Source organism: Kogia breviceps, chromosome 5 (assembly GCF_026419965.1).
Source record: "Kogia breviceps isolate mKogBre1 chromosome 5, mKogBre1 haplotype 1, whole genome shotgun sequence".
NCBI lineage: Eukaryota > Metazoa > Chordata > Mammalia > Artiodactyla > Physeteridae > Kogia > Kogia breviceps.
This window is the reverse complement of record NC_081314.1, coordinates 63,269,154-63,295,702: the sequence shown is the minus strand read 5'-3', so window position 1 is coordinate 63,295,702 and position 26,549 is coordinate 63,269,154. Positions and strand designations below refer to the sequence as shown.

At 38.3% G+C, this 26,549-nt stretch overlaps 1 protein-coding gene across 11 annotated transcripts in view; it reads left to right on the top strand.

Moving 5' to 3' along the window:
- The window catches only part of PEX5L (peroxisomal biogenesis factor 5 like), a 538,178-nt gene that overhangs the window by 272,945 nt on the left and 238,684 nt on the right, over positions 1–26,549 (top strand). For 5 of the 11 annotated variants that reach the window (XM_067034078.1, XM_067034081.1, XM_067034065.1 and 2 more), the window contains exon 1: positions 4,461–4,941. The exons of 2 other annotated variants lie outside the window; for them this stretch is intronic. Coding sequence is in view for 5 of the 9 variants with exons in the window: in XM_067034065.1 (XP_066890166.1) it covers positions 4,921–4,941 (21 nt within the window). In the remaining 4 variants the exon portion in view is untranslated. Of the gene's footprint in view, positions 1–4,426; positions 4,942–26,549 lie in introns of those variants that run through there. 4 more of the 11 variants (XM_067034077.1, XM_067034068.1, XM_067034070.1 and 1 more) reach the window with 3 other exon arrangements.

Genomic DNA, 26,549 nt, shown 5'->3' with positions numbered 1-26,549 from the left:
TGTGTCAGAGACAAAAAGGGCAATCGGGCAAATTTCAACAAAATGTTCCTCCCTATGATTGAACGATAAAAACCAATTAGTCATTTAAATTTGGGTCTACCGTTATTTTGACTTTTGTTCTCTCCTATACCATCTTTGAGCAGCAGTGTTTGAACTGTACAGATTATAAAAGAATTGGTTGAATCACCAAAAGACTATTATCCCTAATTTTTTTTAAGTCCCCAAGCATACTGACATCATCATTATTATTTTTTTTTTTTTTTTTTTGCGGTACGCGGGCCTCTCACTGTTGTGGCCTCTCGCGTTGCGGAGCACAGGCTCCGGATGCGCAGGCTCAGCGGCCATGGCTCACGGGCCCAGCCGCTCTGCGGCATGTGGGATCTTCCCGGACCGGGGCACGAACCCGTGTCCCCTGCATCTGCAGGCAGACTCTCAACCACTGCGCCACTAGGGAAGCCCGACATCATCATTATTACTCAGTTTTTTAAAAGATTTAATAAATCTTGAATTTTCAATAGCCATTTAATATGCAGGAGGATTCGCCTACTAATAAACAAAACTTAATTTGATTAATACAAAATATATTCTGCTACCACTCGCCTCTTTAATTTTGTTATAGTGATTAAAACTGCAAGCAATATTAGCTATAAGAAAGCTGGGTGTGTTATGATTTTGTGCAAAGTCCTTTGGCCACTCAAAATACATTGAGATTATCTTATAAATGGAGTGTTATGTGTGTTGTACTTTTCTCTTGGCACTGATGTTGCTCACATGCTATCACTGCAAAGGCAAGCGTTAGCTTTGCCATGTTTACACGAATAAATAAACCTTCTAGGCCACAGTACTGCTCAAATTTGGTGGTGCATAGAAAGCACTTGGGGATCTTGTTAAAATGCAGGTTATGATTCAGTAGGTCAGGGATGGGGCCCAAGAGTCTGCATTTCTAACAAGCAAGCTCCCAGGAGAATCTGATGCTGCTTGTCAACAGACCACACTTTGAGTAACAAGCATCTTGGAATTTAAAATGAGAAATATATTCTGGACCTTGGGTCTGGTATTAAATCATGTCGATCTTAGGTTGCAAAACAACCATGCAAAAGGACTGAAACACGGCTTATCTTTATTTTCCTGAGAAACAATGTGTGCCTTCATAACATAAATTATGCTGGGTTTAGATGGGCAGTCATGGCCCAGCCACTTATAAGTTTAACTGTTGCTGATGGCAGCATTACTGCCAATGAGATGTATACCTGTGTGCAGGTTGGTTAGAAAAGATTCATTAGTAACTGTTCCTTCCAGTGTTTACGGAGACATTCTTTTCTTGCTTCATATCATAGATGTAATTGTTTGAGTTTGATGCTTATTACAAGTTCATCTTCAAAGTTCTTTTCCCATGATTCCAGTTATTAATATGAAAACTAGAAAATCCTGTGAAAAGTTAAAGTATATTGATGTTTGGCAGAGATTTCCATTTTTATTCAAATATTTCCGGTATCAGAGAAGCAGACACACAGCTGTTGCCACTTGCCTTTGTTCCAAAAGAACCACACCTTTTTCAAGCTGCTGCATCTCTGGTTTTGTTTGTTTGCCTTCTGCCAGCTTACCTTAATGATTCCCAGAGGGGACCAGGGATTACACAAAGAGATGCATTTCTCACCATTACTGCAGTCATAGAATAGAGAAAGTTATGCACATTTTCTCCTTTCAAGTTCTCTTAAAGACAATCTGATTTGCAAAAAAAGATTTCCACAAATATATTATGATTCAGCTTTTTGTTATGGTGTATCGTAAAATTCACGCCTGCTTTATCCTATCGAGTTTATACTAGTATGTCTACTTGCACATGAAAAGTTTCTTTTTGCACCAAGACACCATATTACTTGAGCTAAAATGCTAGATCTGGATGAAAATTTTTGGTCTAGGCAAATGACATATGTAAATTGCTAGATGGTTCTGTGAATCGAGAGTATCTCAAGATACTGACACTTGAATTGGTAACCAGCCAAGTGCCTTTGCTCACACAGTTCATATGTATAGGCTTTGAAGGAAATATTTGTGCCGCAGAGATAAAGTTCATAACTAAGGAGGAAATGTTTGACTAGAAGAGATTAGATGTGAACTCTTAGATAAGAGAAATGGGGAAATTATGAAATCTCTGTAGAGTTGCTGTTGTTGTTGTTTTAAGAAAAGTCTAGACAGATTTCTCTTTCTAGGATGGTAAAGTGTACTCCCGTCAGGAAGCTGGACTGTGGACGCCATGGAGATGGAGAGAATGTCTGTCTCATTCTTCAGTGTATTTCAGCACCTGGCACAGCATTCCCACGTAGTTCTTAATAAGAATGAATGAATGCATGCATGAATGAACGAACAGAGAGAGGGATGCTTTCACAGATGCACTTGCGTTCCTGAGATTTTGCGAATGTAGGGAGTAGCTAAATGCGTTACCTAGGTTTTAAAAAGAGGATGTATTGACTTCTGCCTTCAACTCTAAGTAGTTGCCATACAGGTTCAAATGTTTTTATGGTTGATGGCTCCTTGAATCTTCCATTGGATAAAAATAAGCATATAATGGATTGGAAAATTCTGGCCCCAGTGTTACTTCACAGATTTCTAGCACTTTCAAATCAAATACTAGAATTTCCCCAAGGTTTCTATACTATTGACAACATGCAAGTATTTTATAACAAATAATTTCCCCCTTTTAAATTTATAGAGCTTGAGGTCTCAAGAAATCATCACTCATATTTTATGTACCGGAAGAAGCCTGTTTTCATACTTGTATATGGTGGTTGAAAATTGACAACTCCTTTTGCATACATTCAGTCAGCCCTGTGCAGTCAGCTGGGCAGATACTTGCCTTACCTCAAAAGTGAGGAAATAGAGAATTAGTACACTTGCCCAAGAGACCAGTGAGGTAGTGAGACAGAAGTTGCACTTCTACCTACTGACTCCTATTCTAGTGCTCTGTCCTATAAAGGACAATAAAACAAGAACTGGATGGTACTTTACAGTTTACAGTGCTTATGAACATATCTCAATTCTCAAGATAAAACAATCAGTTTATCATGCAGGGTTTAGACATTAAAAAGCTGAAGTTTAAAGAGGGTAAAGGAAATTGTCCAAGGTTAACTATTGGTGGAGTCTAATAAGAATCCATGTCTCCTGCCTAAAAGTCTTAGTCATTTTGTGTTTGGTTGGTTGATTGTTTTAGGACCTGAGGTGCATTAAATTGGATTAACCATTTTGGGGGGTTCATTTCACTCTCTCCTCACTAGTCCATGCATGGCTTTGTTTTATTTAGTTACATATGATTTTTATAGGGTAATACATGTCTGTGAATCACCACCCAACTTAATAGCTAAAACACTGACAATTAACCTTCATATAAAATACCTCCTCATCTCTTTCCCATACCTCCCCTTACCCAGTGTCACCAACATTTTAAAGATTATATTAATTGTTCTACTGCTTTTCTTTTCATATATTATATACAAATATGTTTATATTCCTAGGGAGTTTGGTCTTATTTTTTAACATCATGAAAAGTATATCATGCTATATGCAAGATTTGGGGGATTATATCATGTTGTATATAATTTGGGAGACATGTTGTGTGATTGGAGATCTTTTTACCAACAAAGTAGGTAATCACAGTATACACACATACACCAGCACATGGTGTGTGTATGTATATACATTTATAATGTAAACATTACATCAAACTATCCACTATCTTTGACTTGAGACATATTTAAATGCACTCTACCTATATATTACATAGTAAACACCCATTCATTCAACAAATATTTATAGGGTGCCTATCATGTGCCAGGGGGTACTGTAATATGCCCTGACACACCCGTGCAAAAACAGATACATTCCTTCCCCAAATATCCCTGATCTCATGGAAATAACATTGTATATATAGAGACAGACAATAAATATATAAAATATACAGGATGTTAGGTGATGTTAAGTGCTAGGGAGAAAAACAAATCGTGGAAGGCCCTTAGGGGCTGGAGTTTGCAATTTCAGGGTAGTTAGCCATGAATTAGGGGTGGGGTGAGTGGGGAGAGGCTTAATTCACCGATTGACAGGGAGGTAACTTGTGAGAGCTGAATCAGAACAGAAGTAAACTCTTCGGAAAACCCCGCGCTCAGCTTATTCCTTCTGTAGGATGATGGGCTTAGTCGGTATTGATGGCTCCTGGAGAGGCAATACATATATATTCCTCCTACTTTTCTTGCAACTAGCCGCCATCTCGGCTGCAATCTCCCTAGAAGCCGATGCCGCACCTGAACACCTGGTAAGACCACCACCGCCCGCGGTCACTTAGCCGCCACGTGCGCGCATTCCCGATCACGCGCGCAGGGGGGCGCGCGCCCGCCTCGGCCGCTCCCGGCGCTCACCGGGGACGCGCGCGCGCGTGCCCGGCCCCGCGGCCTCTCGGCAGGGACGCGGCCGGGAGGGCGGCGCGCGTCCCTCTCGGCAGCTGCGGCAGCGGCGGCAGCGGCTGGTGTGGGCGCTCACGTCAGGGCTGGGAGGAGGAAGGGGTTCGCTGTGGAAAAGAGTGAGAGAGACATGAGGCAGCCAGGCAGGAAGCGAGAAAGTGTTCGGCGGAGGAGTGAGTTTTAGAGACCCGGCGAGCAGGACCTGAGCCTGCGGGAGAGCGTGGCCGCCTGGGCTCCTCGCCTCCTCTGCTTGCTCTCCTGTGTCCGCTTTCAGAACCCCGAGCGAAGAACAGTTCCCGGCAGCCCGCAGCGCTGTCAAGGGGCCGCCGCCGGCCAGGCTACCTGGAGCCTTGACCTGGCTCAGGGGCACCCTCTGAGAACCCATCTTCTCCCCTCTGCTGGTGTGCGAGTCAACACGGGGGGGAAAGCATCCGGCAGCCTCAGGGAGCCCTAAAGAAGCTGAAGCAGAATGTACCAGGGACACATGCAGGTAAGACATTTCCATCGAACTGGATAGGGATCTTGGGGACTAATATAGGAGCCGGGGGGTTCACCAAGTTACTGTGGTCAAGTGCTGCCTTCATACAGTTCAACAAGTGAAGTGGTGCGACGTGACCATAACATTTCAGTCCGGTGCTATCGGTAAAACTAGACGGGTTTCTGTGGGAGAAGGGGAGGAAAGACCTCAGAACTTTGATTGGGAAGTTTGTTTTCTGTGCATTCCCTGAGCCTGTTTCTTTAAACAAGATCAAGGAATCCAAAAAGAGGAAACCTGGAGATGACCGTGTTTCCGTTGTAATCCTATTGATGCAACTCGGCATGTATGTCAACTGAAGGGCAAACAATAATAGGAAAGACATAGCTTTTCCTTTATCATCTGCAAAGGTTTCTTGGCAGTTGGAACACTTTGCCACTTTCGTATTATTTTTTAAAGTGATAATTTTTTAAATGGTTTGTGCTGTATTTTCCCCCTTCAGATGATGGGACATTGTCACCTATCCCTATAGTCACAGGATGACTTAGGAGGATGAATTTCAAACATGTCCAAGAGGCTCTAATGTTTTTCAGGGGAGGTGCTGTCTCTGGTTATTAAAACTCATCTAAGCTGAGCCAGTGCTTCTCTCTGATGTTCTCTACTCTCTTGGGCAAGATTACTTTAACCTTGATTCCAGTTCTCATTCACATGGTTCTTCCTTATAAAGGCAGGTGTATGCTTTGAGGGGAAAAAAATGAAATACGAACTCAGCTTCCTAAAGTATAAACTCAGCTCTTTTTTTACTGTTCCTACATGCTTTAGTCATGGACTTAATGTTTGGGCTTCCTTTCCATTACAAAGATGGTCAAATACAGTTATCATATGTGGTGCTTTCACCCTGGTGTGTAATGTGTATGAATACTGAGGATGTTACTTCTGTGTCTTTAGAGCAATTTAAAATAGATAAATTAACATGTTACTGCATTTGTGACTTAGTATTACCCAATATTTAATTTCCAAGTCTTTGGGGAAATTCTTTTGTATTATAATTTATTTTTATATAAAATGGTATTATATCATATTCCTAAGTTTTGTAAGAATTCTGAATCAGCACTATCAGAATTCTAAAAGCATTTCCCGTATTACTGACATCATCCTGTTTTGAAAATTATTAATAGAATTATATCACAGATGTTGGACAATAATTAGTGCCTGAAGTATATTTCTAAATATAAACAAAAATACGATCTGCATGTTTCTAATTAAAGCTACACTAATTGGAAAGTTTAGTAACAAAGAACCATTCAAACAATCACAGCTAAAAAAATTAACAAAGGATTATTACCATAGTTCTATGTTTCATCTTCATCCAAGAATGATACTTATAATTTTATGTATTATCTATTTATTATCCCTAAACAGTTTCTCTACAGGAGTAAAAATAGGAATATTTTAACAAATGGAGTCCATCTTCAGAAAATTGCTCATTCACACAAAATTCATAATTGACTACTTGGGCAATTTACTGAAACTTTCCACATTATTTTTTGTTTGAAAATATGTTTTTGTGAATGAAGAATTGAAGCAACAATCTGGTAAACTCAGGCACCCCAGAAACAAATTAAACTAAATTTTCTGAATACTTCAAGGATTGATGTTACTGAAACTTGAATTGTGTAGAATAATGTCTGAGGGTTTCATTTCACTTTGAGAGAATAGACAAAATGTAAGACTCTGCATATGATCCTGCCTTAATGTTTTTTGCTTGTGTACTGCTATAACAGCAAATATGATGGCTTGCAGTAAAACTCACAAATCTTTGCTGCCAAGCTTAGCTTGAAAACATTACTAAATACTGTAATCAATATGCTTGCCAAAATTTCAGAGCACAGTACTTTTTTGCTTTTTACTATTGACTACTGATGTTAACTTCTAAGGCTTTAATAGTTTAGTAGCTATTAAATGATATGATCATCTGAGTGGGAACGCCCCACCTCCAAAAAAACCACTTATTTCCATCTGATTTATAATATAGTTACTTGCTGACATCTTAAAACCCCAGTCTCTTTCCCAGAGAATAGTATTTAACCTATAGACAAAATCTCCATTGTGTTGGTACATTTACATTAAGTAATCTTTCCTTATCAGAGATAGTATCGTCTTCCTCTGCGTACCTGACTCTAATCACAAGGGAGAAGAAGCATAGCCCAAACACTCCAAAATGTTTGTGATTTAAAATCTGAATACATATTTGGTAAAGTGGACCAGGGATGAGCAGATTTACTAACATTTCTGCCAACTTTGGAGTTCATTTGAAACACTGGTGTTACTTGGCTGATACCTTAAAACAGGAGTGAAACAGAAAATATTTGCAATCATTAGTTCTGCCTTCTAATTCTACTCTTTTCTGTATCCAAGAGATTTTAAAATAAAATGCTTTGCAAGTAGGCAGTCTGAGTGGGGAGGTGTTCACATAAAGTCTTAAAAAATAGTCTGATTTAAAACTCCTGTAGTGCCTTTGTTTCTGCAACTTAACAATTTTGTAAATAAAGTCTATTAATTCTTATAGATGTGTCTAATTCATCCAGTTTACCATAGAAACTGAATTCATTTTAGAAGCCACAATATTTTTAAATCGCACATTTGGTTTACTCTGCTAGTTCATTAGAAGATAAAAGTTGACATCTATTACAGATAGATAGACAGAACAGCATAGTAGTGTAGATTTCTTGGTTTCAAAGTGAATGCCACAGGTATATTTCTTAGGAGTAGGGCCCCAGAGTTGTGCTGTTTTCCAAGTGGCTCAGCAATTATTTCCAAGGGGAATTCATCACCCCAGCAACTTAAGCAAAGGTTGTTTCTTTAGTGCCTTTTAGATTTACTTCTGTTTCCCTTTTGACCAGGGGGCCAATGGTGTTTAAACGCACTTTAGCATCAGTTCTAACCAACTTTCTCTTTCTCACAGATGACGTGTGATCTTAATCGCTCCAACACAACTGTGTGCTCTGCACTGCGATGCTTACTTGTATATGGCCATATGAGTTAACACTGCCAATTAGAGCAAAATAATTACATGTCTCTGAATGTTCCCTTAGCCAAACCTTTTTTCTGAAATGGTATAAATACAAGGCAATATATTTCAATTTTGAACTAGATTTTCTTTTTTTTAATAAAGGATCCCCAGTAGTATTTTTTGTTACAAAAGAAAGTTATTTCAGAAGACAATCAAACAAAAAAATCTATTTGTAATTGTAACTGATCTTTATTATAGGCATTGAAAACAGACTTTTTTTGACTTATTCAAGCCTGCCGAGGAAAAATTCCACACCCTCTGGCTTCACAAGACATTACTTAAGAAAATTTAAATGACAAAAATTATAAAATTATTTAACAGTTCAAAAAGTAGCCATTTATTTGTCTTCCCCCAAAGGGGTTTTGTGTTTTTATTTACTTTATTTAAGCTTTTTAAAAAAAATTTTCATGAAAGGGAGCAGCTTGGTTAACATAAATTATGTTAATACATTAGATTTGGCCACTGGAGACTCATTTGGTTCACTAGAAACAACGAACATAAGAAGCCAGTCCAAAGTAAGGGCATAGAATGTTTTTCAACATCTATAACAGCAGTTTGTCATAACTGATACCTAAAGCAAAATTGTAAAGTAGATAATATTTGTCATGGATACTTCCACTTTTCTAAAAGATCCATTTTTCCCCTCCTGATGCCACCATTTTCTATCCTGTGTCATTTCTTTATCAACCCTTTGCTAACAAAAATATAATTAATACCAATAAACCACACACATACACACGTACACCATATTTGCATTTTTAGAGGAAAATCTTTGAAAATTAGGAGTTTTTTGCTGGGGAGGGTTATGTTTTAAGGAGAATGAGGTAATGCCGGCCTAGGGCTGAGGTTGATTTTGTTGATTTGGTCATGGATAGCTACTGCCCTCCCCTCCCCTCTCCCCCCACCAGCTCAAATAGTACCTGCCCTTCCTCCTCGAAGTCCTCCTATGAATGATAATCAGTATTAATACTCCTTGAATGAATTTATTTCAGACATGAATTTATTGTCTGAAATAGTATTAACTAGAACTCTATTGAAGGAAATTCATGTATGGTGAAGCTGATGTGCAAAATTATGACACAAGCTCCAGCAAGATTCCGAAGTGCCTTCCTATATATTTACAAGCAAATCATGCTTGGTATGAGAGTAATATTGAGCTTCTAGCACTTAAAAATTATAATACTTATGGTATAATATTGCTGAATACTTGATTAACCTGAAAATCTCATTCCCCAGCTATACCAGCCAACAGTTTACATTATAGACTTACTGTAAGCAACACAATATGTTCTTCCTAGATTTTGTTTATGGTTTATAAACATTCTTCCTAAAAACATGTGTTTGAAGGAAAAAATTCTAGCATACAAATGTTTTGACTGTAAAACATTTTTAAAGTAAAGAATAAGAAAAGGTTAAAACAGAACTTGTTAATTTTAAAATCTTGACTCTCTAGTATTACCACTGCCAACCTAAGAAACATTAAGATGTGGTGCGCCATGTAGTCAAAACATCTGGCAGGCTGCTTTTTTACACTTTTCACTGAGATCACATGTTGCCAACACAGGCATAAGTTAGAGCCGTTTAAAGATTTTATATTCTAGAATTAATTTCTTGATACATTTATGGAATAACTGGTGTGCATTTCCTTCACTAAAAGTGAGGGCACACTACAGCCTAATGTTTCCTTATGGGACCTAAGTCCAATCTGAGTGTTTGGCGACATCTAAACATGATGTCATTTCAAATACACCAGTAAGGAAAATGGGGTTGCCAAGTTTCTGAAATATGAAACCTTTTTATGATTCAGACTTTGTAGAAGGAAAAAATCACCTTGAACTATAGCTTGTAACCCACAGATCAGAGACCAGATGCTGTGAATTGGGGGTTACATTTCTTTCAATGACCTCTTCCTTCATCTTCACCTCACCCACTACCCACCCCTCCTCACCTATGCCATCCCCTTTACTAGGGACACCAAATGGAAGACTTTTTCCCAGACTGTTAAGAAAGATTTGTATATCTTATATATTATTATATCTTACAGAATATAAACAGGAAGATAGCTAATACCCTATTGGTTAAATATCAAGACCATGGCTAATTGTTCAGAGCCCAGAGTCTAATATAGAAAACTACCAATATTGTCATATAATGTCTTTTTTTTTCTCTTATAAATATGTTATTTGTGACAGAGGTGACACCGGCATTGCAAGAGGAAAATGTTCTTTGTCAATCAATGATTCTTGGTTAATTGGATATCTATATAATTTTTTAAAAGGTGAATCTTGACTTCTATTTTGCATGTACACAGAAGTCCATCCCAAGTAGGTTAAAATAGGAGAATACATTTATGACCTAGCAGGTAGGCAGTGAACACGTGAAAGTACATTTACCAGTAGCTGTTTTTTTTTTTTGTTGTTGTTGTTGTTTTGCGGTATGCGGGCCTCTCTGCTGTGGCCTCTCCCGTTGCAGAGCACAGGCTCCGGACGCGCAGGCCTAGCGGCCATGGCTCACGGGCTTAGTTGCTCCGCGGCATGTGGGATCTTCCCGGACCCGGGCACGAACCCGTGACCCCTGCATCGGCAGGCGGATTCTCAACCACTGCGCCACCAGGGAAGCCCACCAGTAGCTGTTTTAATGTCCTTGTTTACCAATTCTGTTATCTGTGACATTTTGTGGACTGTTTCTATTGATTGATTTTTTTTTTTTTTTTTTTTTTTTTTTTTGCGATACGCGGGCCTCTCACTGTTGTGGCCTCTCCAGTTGCGGAGCACAGGCTCCGGACGCACAGGCTCAGCTGCCATCACTCACGGGCCCGGCCGCTCTGCGGCATGTGGGATCTTCCTGGACCGGGGCACGAACCCGTGTCCCCTGCATCGGCAGGCGGACTCTCAACCACCGCGCCACCAGGGAAGCCCCTATTGATTGATTTTTATCTTCATTATGGACTGTGTTTTCCTGCTTCTTTGTATGCCTGGTACTTTTTGATTGGATGCCAGACATTGTGAATCTTACATTGTTGGGTGCTGGATATTTTTTAATTCCTTTTTTTTTTAAAGTTTTGTGTTTGGACACAATTAACATACTTGGAAACGGTTTGATCATTTCAAGGTTTGCTTTTAAGAGTTTTTACGTGATACTAGAAGCTACCAAAATTTTTTGGGATAGGGCTGACTTGTCCTGTCTTCTGAGATAATATTCTTCTGAGTACTTTATCTGATGTCCCACTCTTCAGGAGATTTCTTGACTTGGTTTTGGGCATGTGAACTCTTTACAGCCCTGTTTGAGCTCTAAGAAGTGCTCTGGCTGTTCCTTTCTGATGGTCTGAGGGTAACTTCCTCACATACATGATCAGAACTCAGGGGAAGACTAGCGGGGGAAGCCTCTGCATGTCTCCAGAGCTCTCACTCTGTGCAGACTTCTCCCTAGCATTCCACCCTGTATAGTCTAACACCCAGGCCTCCTCAAATCCTCCACTCTGTCTCCTCAGCTTAGGGAGGATACCAGACATTTTGGGGTCCTCGCCTTCCTACATTATGTACTGGAAACTCTTTCCCGTCTGTAAGTAGGGCAATCACAGCGCTCACCTTATTTGTTTCCCTTCTCTCAGGGATCCTGTGAGGCCTTTCTTCCCAGTGTTTAAAAATCATTGTTTTGTCTATTTTGTCTGTTTTTTTCCCCAGTTTTATTGAGACATAATTGGCATACATCACTGTGTAAGTTTAAAGCATACAACATGATGGTTTGACTCACATATATTGTAACACAACAAGTTCGGCTACCGTCCATCTTCTTACGTAGATACGATAAAAAGAAAGAAGGGGAAAAGGAAGAACATTTCTTCCTTGTGATGAGAGCTCTTAGGTTTTACTCTAACAACTTTCCTATATATCATCCAATAATATTAGCTGTAGTCACCAGGTTGTGCATTACCTCCCTAGTACTTATTTATCTTATGACTGGAAGTTTGTGCCTTTTGACCACCTTCCTCCAATTCCCCCTCCTTCACCTCTGCCTTAGGTAATCACAAGTCTGATCTCTTCTTCTGAGTTTCTTTATTTGTTCTTAGATTCCACATGTAAGTGAGATCATACAGTATTTTCCTATCTCTGACTGACTTATTTCATTTAGCATAATGCCTTGAAAGTCCATCCATGTTGTCACAAATAGTACGATGTCCTCATTTTTTATGGCTGAGTAATAATCCATTGTGTATATATATACATATATATATAACACAACTTCTTTAGCCATTCATCCACCAGTGGACACTTCAGTTGTTTTCATGTCTTACCAATTGTAAGTAATGCTGCTAGGAATGTGGGTTTGCAAATATTTTTTGAGTTAGTGTTTTTGTTTCCTTTGGGTATATTCCCAAAAGTGGAATTGCTGGATCATATAGTAGTTCTATTTTTAAATTTTTAAGGATCCTCCATATTGTTTTCCTAGTCACCATACCAATTTGCAATCCCACCAACAGTGCACAACAATTCCCTTTTCTCCACATCTACACCGGCATTTGTTACTTCTTGTTTTTTTGGATCATGGCCATTCTAACAGACAGGAGGTGATATCTCATTGTGGTTTTAATTTGCTTTTCCGTAATGCCTAGTAATGTTGAGCATCTTTTCATGTACATGTAGCCTTTCTTCTGTCTTCCTTGGAGAATTGTCTATTCAGGTCCTTTGCCCATTTTTAATTGGGTTATTTGGGTTTTTTGCTGTAAGTTCTTTATATATTTTTAATATTAACCCTTTATCAGATATATGTCTTACAAATATTTTTTCCAGTTACATAGGTTTTCTTTTCACTTTGTTCGTGGTTTCTTTTGCTGTGCAGAAGCTTTTTTACTTTGATGTAGTCCCACTTGTTTATTTTTTATTTTGTTCTTTGTGCTTTAGGTGTCATATTCTCATTTTTGACTGATCCTTATTAGTACCAATATTACTACTTCTCCTATTAAAACTCCATTAGATAAAGACCATTATTATTCTCCATGTGAGATTTCACTAGGTTGATCATCTTTGTTATTTTTAGATAATGACCATTAAAAATTTCACAGATGAAAAATAATGAGTTCATTTAGGTAGGAAGAGGCTGCTTATCCACCATGTCATTCAAAAGAAACACACAGAACTCTGCCAACAGCTCTGAAATGGGGTGAACCTAAGCCAAGTAGGAGAGTTTGCATTGCAGGTGCATACACAACTCCCAAAAGCTCCTCTTCATGCATAGATACCACTGAGAAACCAGACAAACTCTGTAAGTGGGAGGTGGTGTAGCAAAAACTTTTTCTTCCAAACAGAATGCCATATGGTCATCTATAAATCATGGAGATTCCAAGAGCTGATTGGTGCTGTTGTGATGCCAGATGCTAGAAATCTACCTAGGGATCCACAAAATTCCCACTCCCACACAGCCTCTCAGAAATTATTCAGTTTTTAAAGCAACTGGTATGGTAGAAGAATTCAGAACCATTTCATATGAGTAATGATAGAAGGAACTGGGGCTGTTTAGCTTGGAAAGTAAAGACTCGAGGAGACCATGATGACTTTATATAAATATATGAAGAATTATTATGTAAGAAGGGGATATAATTATTCTGTACATCCTTGAGGGTTAAAACTGGTATCATATCAGCGTGAGGTAAAAAGTTTCCTCAAGACAACGACAGTAAGAAGACGCTGGATACAGTACCTAGTTCTCACTGTGGTGAGCTGCCTGCTTGGAGATGGAAGAGGCCAAGAGTGAAGGGGGAGCTGAACGTGAACAGAGCACAGTGCCCCTGTGCACACGCAGGCCTCTGACCCGAGACCATTATGCCTGTGGACGAAATCCAGTGAAAAGCACCGTGAGATGGCATGTGTGTTTGTGTGTGCATGTCTGTGTGTCCCACCAAAAAGTGGCTATAGTCAACTGAAGTGATGACCTATAATAAGCAAAACCCAGTATGTCCTGGGGGGAATATTCCTGGGTATCTGAAAGTATATGGGTGAGCATCAGACAGAGCCATGCCAGTACCATGATGCAAAGTGATCAAAAATAGTGAAAGGTCAGAAAATATGGAACCTCTTCAAGGAGATGAGAAAGAGGAAAACATTTCAACATCATAACATGAAGCTGCTAGAGGTGCATAACATCTTTTTACTTCCTTTCACATGGGTATTTACTGTAACATACATGCTTATATTGAATGGTATCCTCTGATCATGCAGGGACATAACATCTGATTGGACAGGTGATCATGTGCACATGAAACACCTGGGAGCTTATTGGAAATGCAGACTCTCAGGTCCCACTCCAGACCTACTGAATCAGAAACTGAATTTTCCAAGATACCCAGTGATTTATACGTACATTAACATTTAGGATGCACTGATCTGAAAACATCTACATAGAGAACAGGACCTGATCTATTGCACTGAGACCTTAGCAAAAAGTTAGATTCTTAGCTAGTTTTCTGACATCACAGAGGCACAATGAGGTACCTGAGAGAGGAGCTGGCAAGAGCAACTATCACAACTATGTTTGAATAAAATTTCTTTCTTATATTGATATCATAACCTCCTCCCAATTGGTTATAGTTTTTCCATCTGGGGAAAGCTCAGTAAACATATTATGTTCCATCTGAATAAAATAAGCCTTCAAATATTTAGAGAACTATTATGTCTTCATCCCATTAAATCTTTTCTTCTCCAAGATAAACAGCCCAGTTCACTAATCGTTTCTCATAATGACATTTCTGATGCTTAATGGCTCCACATAAGTATGGCCTCGGAACAAGACACACTGCTCAGGATGTGATCTGACCAATGCCAAGCACTGTGAGATTGTTTATCTCCTGGGAAAAACATCTACTCAGACAGCATAAGACTGCTGTAGCATCTTTAGACTAAATTGTCCTCTAAATTGTTCTGATGTTTCTATTCTCTGAATAACTTGAGAGTTATCTCACAGGTGTTAGGTCTTTATACCAGAATAATCTTGAATCCATACATGGATTAGAATATTCTAGGTTAACAGTTCCTTATGTCTCCAACAACTGCAGTAAAGTTCAGTTTTGAGGTCACAGAATCCTGAATTTGAAGGACTCTTGAAATTGTTTTGCTCAACCATTTCATTTCACTGATGAGGAAACTGAGGTCTGGTAAATAAGAGACTTGCTCAAAAGGTCCCATATAACTTAGTTAGCAGAGCTAGCACTGTAATGAAAGCTGCCTTATCCTAGTGTGCTATTCCCATTACACTTTTTACTCTTTATTTTGAATTACAATAAAAATCTAAGTGAAAAGTAAGCATTATAATAAACTATTAGATGTTTTCAAATATCCAAGTGTTTGGCATTTAGTCACAAAAATTGATTATTTTTTTCCTGCTTTTCACTGTTAGTGTAACTATTTGATTTTTTTTACATCTTTTATTATTTTTAATTTTTATTTTATATTGGAGCATAGTTGATGAACAATGTTGTGTTAGTTTCAGGTGTACAGCAAAGTGATTCAGTTATACATATACATGTATCTATTCTTTTTCAGATTCTGTTACCATTTAGGTTATTACAGAATATTGAGCAGCATTCGTTACCTGTGCTATACATTAGGTCCTTGTTGTTTACCTATTTTAAATATAGCAGTGTGTACATGTCAATCTCAAACTCCCAGTCTATCCCCCCCCACCCTTCCCCACTGGTAACCATAAGTGCATTCTCTAAGTCTGTGCATCTATTTCTGTTTTGTAAATAAGTTCTTTGTATCACTTTTTTTAGTTTCCGCATATAAGTGATATCATATGTTATTTTTCTTTCTCTGTCTGACTTACTTCACTTTGTATGATAATCTTCAGGTCCATCCATGTTGCTGCAAATGGCATTATTTCATTCTTTTTAATGGCTGAGTAATATTCCATTGTATATATGTACCACATCTTCTTTATCCATTCATCTGTCGATGGACACATAGGTTGCTTCCATGTCTTGGCTATCATAAACAGCACTGCAATGAACATTGGGGTGCATGTATCCTTTTGAACCATGTTTTTCTCCAGACATATGCCCAGGAGTGGGATTGCTGGATCATATGGTAGTTCTATTTTTAGTTTCTTAAGGAATCTACTAAAACTGAATATGTAAAATATCAAATAGTTTCTTAAGGAACCTATTTGATATTTTACATATTCAATTTTAGTAGTCATTTGTTTGGCTGACAGTGGAAGAAAGTCTGGTCTGTATGTCTGTTTTAAAAGTGGAATGAAGTGCCATGAAAAGCTGTATCATTTTTATTTCCTAAAGGTGTTCCTCACTGTCTCTCCTTGGACTGACTAGATTGACCATTTGAGTAAACTGGTTTGATAGGTTCTTGGAACTAGTTGACTAAATATACAAGTAAAGCCATCAGGAGTTCTTAGCTTTAAGAAACAGCTCAGAAAACAGAAAACAACTCTGGCTCATTTAAGCATAAAGGGAATTTATTAGAAGTATATTTGGACAATTGAAAGCATAGAAAGAATGATGAAGATAGAAAAATCACCATTTTTTCAAAAATCATAGTAAAAATTGATTCAAGCAAGAATAATGGTCAATGGATGCTAAATCTGAGGAAAGAGGCAGTTTGAGGAGAAACAGGATATTTATATAACATTGAAATGTCACCCACATAAACTACAAAACAAAAAATCGTGCTTTTTCCATGGAGAAATTGCACACTAAGTTACCAAAATCAACATCACTGATAAGGTGATCAAGTGGATGTCCATCTCTGGATGCAATGCCCTGAGAAGGACACATCATTCCTATAATAGTACTGCTGAGGATGCACAACCTGAATATAATCATGAGAAAATCTCAGACAAACCTAAAATGAGGGATATTCTATAGAATAAGCAGACTATGTTTTTCAAAAATGTGAGTATCATGAAAAACAAGGAAAAACTGAGATGTTTACAAATTAAAAGAAGACAAAAGAGACAATGACAACTAAATGCAGTACGTGATAGTGGACTAGATCTTGGACTGGGAAAGAAAATTGTCATAAAGCACAGTGTGGCACAGTCGAAACTTGAATATGGACTAGATGTTAGATTAGTGTTATATGTGCTGATTTTGATAACTAAACTATGGCTGTGGCAAGAGAATATCTTTGTTCACAGGAAATACATGCTGCAGCATGAAGGGGCAAAGGGGCATAGTGCAGGTAACCTACTCTCAAGTGATTTGGAATAATGAAAATAGTAATATGCATGATATAATTACATAGAGAGGATGCGCAAATATAGCAAAATGTTAAAAATTGGTAAATCTGGGAAAAGGGTATTATTGGACTCCATTGTACTATTCTTGCAATTTTTCTGTAGGCTTGTGATTATTTCAAAATAAAAAGGTTTTTTTAAAAATATTTTTAAAAAACACATTAGGATACTCACAGACTTCTAGAACTAGGCTCCAAATGGAGGGACCATGAAAACCCCATGTTGGAGCTTCAGCTGCTGCCCCCCACTCCCAGGATGAATGTTCTACCATGACTATGTGCCCCAAAAACTCAATTCAAAGTGGGGTCAGGTGTAGCTGGTTGGTAGAACTGAGTCAACACATCCATACCATATTTGCAAGGTAGTCTGAGAAAGTGCATTTCTGCTTACCACCAGTATTCCAAAAGTGGACAGTTTCCCAAATATAGAGTTTAGATTTGGGAAAGTTAAAAAAAATTAAAAAGCCAGTATCCACTATAACGTGTTATAGATATTGCTTGAAAGTAAAATAAACACCTATCTTGATCTAACTAGAGTTCAATTGGCCTTGAGGGATAAGAGTTAAAAGAAAATAATTCTCTTTAAGTCCTGTGCTTATTTGGTACTACCTACCATTACATGCAGTCCTGCAAGAGAATACAGTAAAGCTAGAATATATTGGTTTATTAAATCATGCGACAAAGAAGAGTAGAATGATTCCTCCATCATTCATCAGTGTCCATCTGCTGCTCACTTCCATTCTTTCTGAGAAATTAGAAAGAACCCTGTGAAGAATTTCGTAATTAATCAGGGGATTAAAATACGTATCATGTACCTTAGTGATAAGAACATTTTTCCCTCCATACGCAGGAACTTAAGGTGGAAAACTGGGCGCATTAGTGTTTCATATTCATCCAAAGAATGATTATAATCAAGATGCTGTATGCATTTGAGTCATTAATATTGATATGCAGCCTGTTATATAAGCCTTTAGGAAGGTTATGTAAGACAAAAGAAAGTGTTCTTAAGCTTGGGGCAAGATTAAATTAAAATAGAATCCTGGAGATGTAAATGTCTTTAGAGTTCACATAGCACAACTTTGTCATTTCACATATGAGGAAACTGAGGGCTAGATCTTGATGGCCCAGGCTTCTGGAATTAATAGGCTTCCCCAAAAATGAGGGGGAGGCGGGAAGATGCTGAAAGGCTTTTGATGGCATGCATCAGACATTGCTTAATGATCTCTCACATTTGAAGAGGCTACAGAAACATACTGGTTAAGAGCTTGCGCTCAGGATCAGACAGTCCCAAGTTCAAATCCTGGATTCACCACATATTATCTGTGGGATCTTGCTCTAATAACTTATCCTCTCTAAACCTCACTTTCCCCATCTATGGCAAGAATATAATAAATGTACCCATACGTTGTGATGACTTTGTAAGGATTAGCTCTTATGTTTTTCTTTTAATTGAAATATAGTTGATTTACAATGCTATGTTAATTTCTGCTGTACAGCAAAAAGATTCAGTTATACTTATATATACATTCTTTTTATTATATTCTTCCATTATGATTTATCATAGGATATTGAATATAGTTTTCTGTGCCATATAGTAGGACCTTGTTGTTTATCCATTCTATATATAAAAGCTTATATCTGCTAACCCAAACCTCCCACTTCATCCCTCCCCCAAACCCCTCCCCCTTGGCAACCACCAGTCTGTTCTCTATCCATGATTCTGTTTCTGTTTCATAGATAGGTTCATTTGTGTCATATTTTAGGCTCCACATATAAGTGTGTATCATTTTTTTAGATTCCACATATAAGTGATGTCATATATTTGTCTGACTTACCTCACTTAGTATGATAATCTCTAGGTCCATCCATGTTGCTGTAAATGGCATTATTTCATTCTTTTTTATGGCTGAGTAATATTCCATTGTGTGTGTATATGTGTGTGTGTGTGTGTATATATATACACACACACACATATACACACACCATATCTTCTCTATCCCTTTGTCTGTCGATGGGTATTTAGGTTGCTTCCATGTCTTGGCTATTGTATATAATGCTGCTGTGAACGTTGGGGTGCATGTATCTTTTCAAATTACAGTTTTCATCTTTTCTGGATATGTGTCCAGGAATGGGATTGTTGGATCATATGGTAACTCTTTTTTAGTTTTTTAAGAAACCTCCAGACTGTTCTCCAAAGTGGTTGTACCAATTTACATTCCCACCAATGTGTAGGAGGGTTCCCTTTTCTCCATACCCTCTCCATCATTATTATTTGTAGACTTTTTGATAATGGTCATTCTGACTGGTGTGAGGTGATAACCTCATTGTAGTTTTGATTTGCATTTTTCTAATAATTAGAGATGTTGAGAATCTTTTCATGTGTCTGTTGGCCATCTGTATTTCTTCTTTGGAGAAATCTCTATTTAGGTCTTCTGCCCATTTTTCAGTATTAAGCTGTATGAACTGTTTGTATGTTTTAGATATTAAGCCCTTATCAGTTGCATCATTTGTAAATATTTTCTCTCATTCCGTATTTGTCTTTCATTTTGTTTATGGTTTCTTTTGCGTGCAGAAGTTTATAAGTTTGATTAGGTCCCATTTATTTATTTTTGTTTCTATTTCCATTGCTCTAGGAGATGGATTCCAAAAAATATTGCCGTGATTTATGTCAAAGAGTGTTCTGCCTATGTTTTCCTCTAGGAGCTTTATAGTATCCTGTCTTGCATTGAGGTCTTTAATCCATTTTGAGTTTATTTTTGTATATGGTGTTAGAGAATGTTCTAATCTCATTTTTTTACAAGTAGCTGTCCAGTTTTTCCAGCACCACTTATTGAAGAGACTGTCTTTTCTCCATTTTATATTCTTGCCTCCTTTGTCATGGATTAATTGAGCATAAGTGCATAGGTTTTATTTCTGGGCTTTCTATCCTGTTCCATTGGTCTATGTGTCTGTTTTTGTGCCAGTACCATACTGTTTTGATTATTGTAGCTTTGTAGTATAGTCTGAAGTCAGGGAAGTTCTAGTTCTGTGAAAAATGCCATTGGTAATTTGATAGAATAAGCTCTTATGTTTATACAGAGCTGGCAAAGTGTTTCATATATGTTGTATGTGGAAGAAGGAGTTTAGCCATAGCAATACCCATTATACTTGGCTGTTTACAATAGTGACAGATGCTTGATTTTCTTCTTCTCTCACAGTTCTGGATTTCTTTTTTTCATTTCCCCATCCCAAAACTCTTGCCTCCAGTACACTGAATATTTACTCATCCTTTATATTCCACCCAAATGTTATCTCCTCCATGAGTGCTGCCCTGTGCCTCCACCAGCACCCTCCCACCTCCCCCACACACAATGCAGAATTAGTGATGTCTTCCTTAATGCTTACTTAGCATCCTATATCCATCATTTATACCATAATTAACATTTAGCTTTAAATATTTATTTTTGTCAGTCTCCCCAGCTACTTGTAAGCCCTTCTATGGCAGTGACTATATTCAATACATCTTTGTATCCCTGGAGACTAGAAGTGCTAGGTACATACTATTAATGTAGTATTTATTGAATGAATGAAAGAATGAATTGGTGAATGAATGGATGAAAGAAAGAATAAAAGAATGAATAATTGAAATACTCAGAAGAGTCCCTTACTGTCCTGAATAAGGACTCCAAAGTGCAATTGGCATGGTCTTCCTGATTCTAAGACACATGGCCCCAGAATCTGGTCTGTTCCCATGAGTTTCAGATGCGAATACATATCAAGTGAAGTTTTCACACACTAGAAAGGGAATCAATTACAGGGAAACCTTATAAACCTTATAATTAGATTGCCACTGTAATTAAGCAACACTCCACTGTCAAAGCAGTCTACGCAGTTTAATGGGTTCAACCTTTTTAAAGTCTGAGGACAGTTTGGGGCTGCAGATTTAGAAATATAATAGATTCTCCTAATGGTTTCTAACTATATCTCTAACTGGCCAAGATCACTTGGAATTAGAATCCATGACTCTAGAATCCCCTGGCCCAGGCCAGCCACCTCTCAGTAGCCCCACAAGGGGGAGGAGTCAAGAAGGTGTCAGGGGTAGGTGGCACCACCTATGAGATTTTGGTGTGAGCCTTGGGCAGCTCCCCTCCCCACACCTCTGCACCTACACCAAAGGGCCCCAGGTGTCCACCTTCCTTTCCTCAAGGGGCTCCCCTCCCCTGCATGGACATTTTTTAAACCACCGATTCCAAGAGGGGGAAAAAAAAAGGAGGAGGTGTCTAGGAGGTTCTAGACACCTCCTCACCACCTCAGCTAGTTCTCAAGAGTGATTCTGATAATAGTGCTAACACACACACACCCCTGAGACCACTGAGATGACAGAACATCATCATTAGAACTTTCCTAGGAGGATGTCATTTGCTTACACCCAGTTGTAAGGGTTGCTTACACCTCTAGCCTTGACCTTTCCAGATACACACACGCACACACACACATTTTTCCAGGAATCCAAGGAAGGAGCTGCACTCACAATGGTCATCCAGGGGACGTGTCTATTTTGTGAGCCTGTCTAAATATGTAGATCTTATTATTATGTCTCCCACAGTTACTCTGATATGGGAGCCTGAGATATGGAAGAGTAATTCTTCTCATTCAGATACAGGGTAAAGAGATTCAAAAGCACATGTCAAAGCTCTCTCTAATAGAAGAGAGGAAATAACTATGACGGTGATATGTGCCATCTCTGGGCAAATTATAAAAAGGGTCCCTCTCTGAGTGGGCTGAATACATAAAGACTCTCCTTTTCCCTGGAGGACACAATACCACACCCAGGCATATGATTTGGCAGGTGGAGTTAGAGGGTTGGATTTCAGACCTGACTTGTGCCCCCTGATACAGATATCCTTGGACAACCAATATGTACAACCATATGTATGTGTGTGTAGGTGTATAATGAAAGGTGGATAAATGAACTCAATTTTACCAAAGATATTCAATCACAGATTGGATGTGAGTTTGCTAGTCTTTATGGAAGATGGTTGGCTTAGAATATTACTGGCTTTCCTTACAGCTCTAGGATTCTATTATTATCAGGCCCTTAATTAGTGATCTAATACATCTCTGAGGGTTTGGTCAGGGCAGATTTTTCCAGTTTACTAATAACCATATCATGGAAAATAAATTTAAAAGATTTTCTAGCATCAAGATACTTGTTATTTCTTATGAAACTAAAGATCAACCTCTCCTAAATCTTTAAAGAATATGCTACTTAGGAGTATCCTGCTGTACTTCTCCTCCCCATTCTGCAAATAACACGAGATACTTTAAGACAAAGCTATCCGCAATATGGCAGAACTCTCAGCTGTGATAGAATACTGATTATCTCTACTACAATAGTCACTTTTTGTGAGAGCCTCATAAAAGTTAATCTCAACATCATTAATCATTAGAGAAATGCAAGTCAAAACTACAATGAGATATCATCTCACACCGGTCAGAATGGTCATCGTCAAAAAATCTAGAAACAATAAATGCTGGAGAGGGTGTAGAGAAAAGGGAACACTCTTGCACTGCTGGTGGGAATGTGAATTGGTACGGCCACTATGGAGAACAGTATGGAGGTTCCTTAAAAAACTACAAATAGAACTACCGTATGACCCAGCAATCCCACTACTGGGCATATACCCTGAGAAAACCGTAATTCAAAAAGAGTCATGTACCACAATGTTCATTGCAGCTCTATTTACTATAGCAAGGACATGGAAGCAACCTAAGTGTCCATCATCAGATGATTGAATAAAGAAGATGTGGCACATATATACAATGGAATATTACTCAGCCATAAAAAGAAATGAAATGGAGTTATTTGTAATGAGGTGGATAGACCTGGAGTCTGTCATACAGAGTGAAGTAAGTCAGAAGGAGAAAAACAAATACTGTATGCTAACACATATATATGGAATCTAAGAAAAAAAAATGTCATGAAGAACCTAGGGGTAAGATGGGAATAAAGACACAGACCTACTAGAGAATGGACTTGAGGATATGGGGAGGGGGAAGGGTAAGCTGTGACAAAGTGAGAGAGTGGCATGGACATATATACACTACCAAACGTAAAATGGATAGCTAGTGGGAAGCAGCGGCATAGCGCAGGGAGATCAGCTTGGTGCTTTGTGACCACATAGAGGGGTGGAATATGGAGGGTGGGAGTGAGGGAGATGCAAGAGGGAAGAGATATGAGAACATATGTATAGGTATAGCTGATTCACTTTGTTGTAAAGCAGAAACTAACACACCACTGTAAAGCAATTATACTCCAATAAAGATGTAAAAAAAAAAAAGTTAATCTCTAAAATGCCTCAGTAAGGTTGGCAAAGGATAGATATTTTAGCTTTGTCATGCTGATAAGGAGAATGCAGCTCATAGGATTTGACTGTCTCACCCAAACTTCTACATCAAATCAGTTGGAGACTGAGGACCAGAATTTGGGTCTTCGGTTTTTTATTCTATTGCTTGAGCCTGAATAGCAAATTCAGCCCACATTTCCATGTCAGTAACTCAGCTATTGCAAAATGACTCGACTAACAGGGGACAAAAGGATTTTGCAAGTTTTCTAGAACATTGCATGGCCTTAGAGGGTAGAAATCTATGATGCATTCTTCCTGCCATTTATGCAAGACAGATGCTAAATCCATACAGCTCTATCAGTTCTCTAAACTCAACATCTGTGTGTATTAACTTAGTTCCTTGAGACTACCTTTGTCTGTGATGGGGTGCACTCTCCTAGTGGAGTATAAACAGCTGTAAGACACCAATCTTTTGGTGCAGAAAGCCTCCCTAGAATAGAAATGCCCAGGAAGCCAGGAAAGTAAGGCTGTGGGATTAACTTGAGCTCAGAATCCCAAAGTAGAGTCACTTTGTGTTGCATGTGAAGAAGCAGAATCTTGGGTTGCATGTATAAACTAAATCAAAATATCCCCCCCAAAATCTGTCACTTACCTAAATATAATATTTTACTTTTATGTTTTATTTTGTACTTTGCTATTATAAAAGTTCTTACTTTAAGGCTTTAACCTGTATTAAACCCATATTTTAAATACCTGATTTTAGTATTGAAAAATTAGTCCCTACTTATCTGGGGGAGCTCACTTATTTCTTCCGCTCTTAGAGATTCATTTTTTGCAGGGAAAGAGAAAATACCAGCTTTCTTGAAAGAGAGCTAGTTAATGGCAGGATCGAGATTACTGGAAATATGCATAGGTCTTACTAATCTCAACTGATATTAAAATATCTATTTAAAGTGGAACCACCATTCCCTAATTTCTTTAAATTAATTTTAAATTTTCCATTACTTTTGGAGTAGAAGGCCAAGAAATAACATTATAAAAATCAGAATATAATAGTATTGATCAACTAATGCAATATAAAATTAAAAGTACCAAAATAAAAATCATGTTTTCTTTTATAGTTGATTTTGTTATAATTAATTTTTTCAGAGATCAACTTCTAGCACATTCATGTAATCATGTCCTGGTTTCAGAGTCTATAAGAAAAGAATGTAAATGTTCTGTGTTATATATCAAGGAAGCACTAATTTAACTAATTGTCTAGTTAAGAATTAAAGTACAAGTACTCTGTACTTCGCTGGTCAAAAATTACTATTTTACCTGTGGATTGTTCTGCACATGATTCTGCCATTTTTAATAAATATTTAAATAGCCTGTTTGCAGGTAAAGAATTGTTAAACTAATTAAGCTGAAAACATAGTTAATCTGGCATCTATGCTCAGCCTAAATATGTATCTACAAACCAGTTATATCTTCCCAACTAAATACCAGTACCTCTACCTGATCCAACTCAAAGTCAGCATGTTCCAAACTGGACTCATTATCACCACCAATAACATCCATAATGCCCACCCCTTCTATTTTCCTGGATTGTTTAATAGCACCACCACCTCCTCAGTTATCTATGTCAGAAACCTGGGAACTGTCCTCTCCTCTTTCTCTCTCATCCACTCTTCTTTCTCTCTCACTCCCCAAATTAAATCTAAATGCTCCAGCACTTACTTCCTAATTCACTCGCACTCTGCCCTGTCTCTCCACCCTCACAGTCACCATCTTAGATCGCTCTATTGTCTTTATCTGGAGTCACTAAAGCTCCCCAACTAGTCCCTTTGCTGCCAGGGTCACATGTACCTTGCCACCCTCTTCGCTACAGCATTAATTTCATCATATCACCCTTCTATTTAAACTCCTTTCAGGGTACACCATCCTCTATAACAGTGTTTCTCCAAGTGCAATCTTCTCTAGAATAGTTATCTAGAATGTTTGTTAAAAATACAGGTAACTGAAAAAAAAAAAAAAAAAAAAAAAAATACAGGTAACTGGAACCCATTGCAGCCCTACTGAATCAGGCTTCATGAAGGTAAGGCCTGGGAATCCTCACTTTAACACTCTGCAGGTGAGTTTAGTGCACACTGACGTGTGGAAAACACTAGCCTCCAAAATAAAATATGACCTATGAGGTCTGCTTATCTGGTCTTCTCATCTACAGCTTCCCCATAAGCACCCTGGACTCTTGTCTTGCTACATTTTGGCACTTCCCCAAACTTCACGCACGCTTCCATGCCTCTGACCTTTTCTCATGATGGTCTCTAACCAGAACACCCACCATCCTCATCCGTAACCAATACTTGGTTAATCGTTGTTCATGCTTCAAAATTCAGTTAAAGGAGTTAAAGGTTATTTCCTACAAGGAGTCGTCCCTGAATTCTCTAGGGCAGGGGTAGATACCCTCCTCTCTGCTCTCCTAGCACCCTGCACCTGTGCAGACCTCTGTCTCACATTCCCTCACCCTGCTTTCTGGTGAGTTCTCTTGGCTATGTCTTGTTCATCTTTTTAACACACTTAGCACAGAGCCTGCTCGTGATAGATGAACAGTACTTGTTGGATTAAGTCATAAATCATAATTCATCTTTTAATTAGCCTGAATTAATTTGTTTGGTTTGAGTTGAACTTCTAGAGATTCCCATAGACCAGTATAGATTGAGAATCTTATCCAGGCTCTTTGAAGATGGAATTAAATTAAATTATGAAAGTGGAGTATTCCCTTTAAAAACCAATTAATCCTGAGACATTCAAATTGCTATCTGATTAATAACAAAATGGGAAGGGGGCAGGTGTGAGGAACCAAAGAAATTGTGTGAGCCAGTAGGCAAGAGAATTGTATCCCAGGCCTCTTTCTGCCCTAACTAGTGAATGATTTGGGGAACACCTCTTAATCTCTATGAGTTCCAGTTTTCTCATCCACAGAATGACTAAACAGAA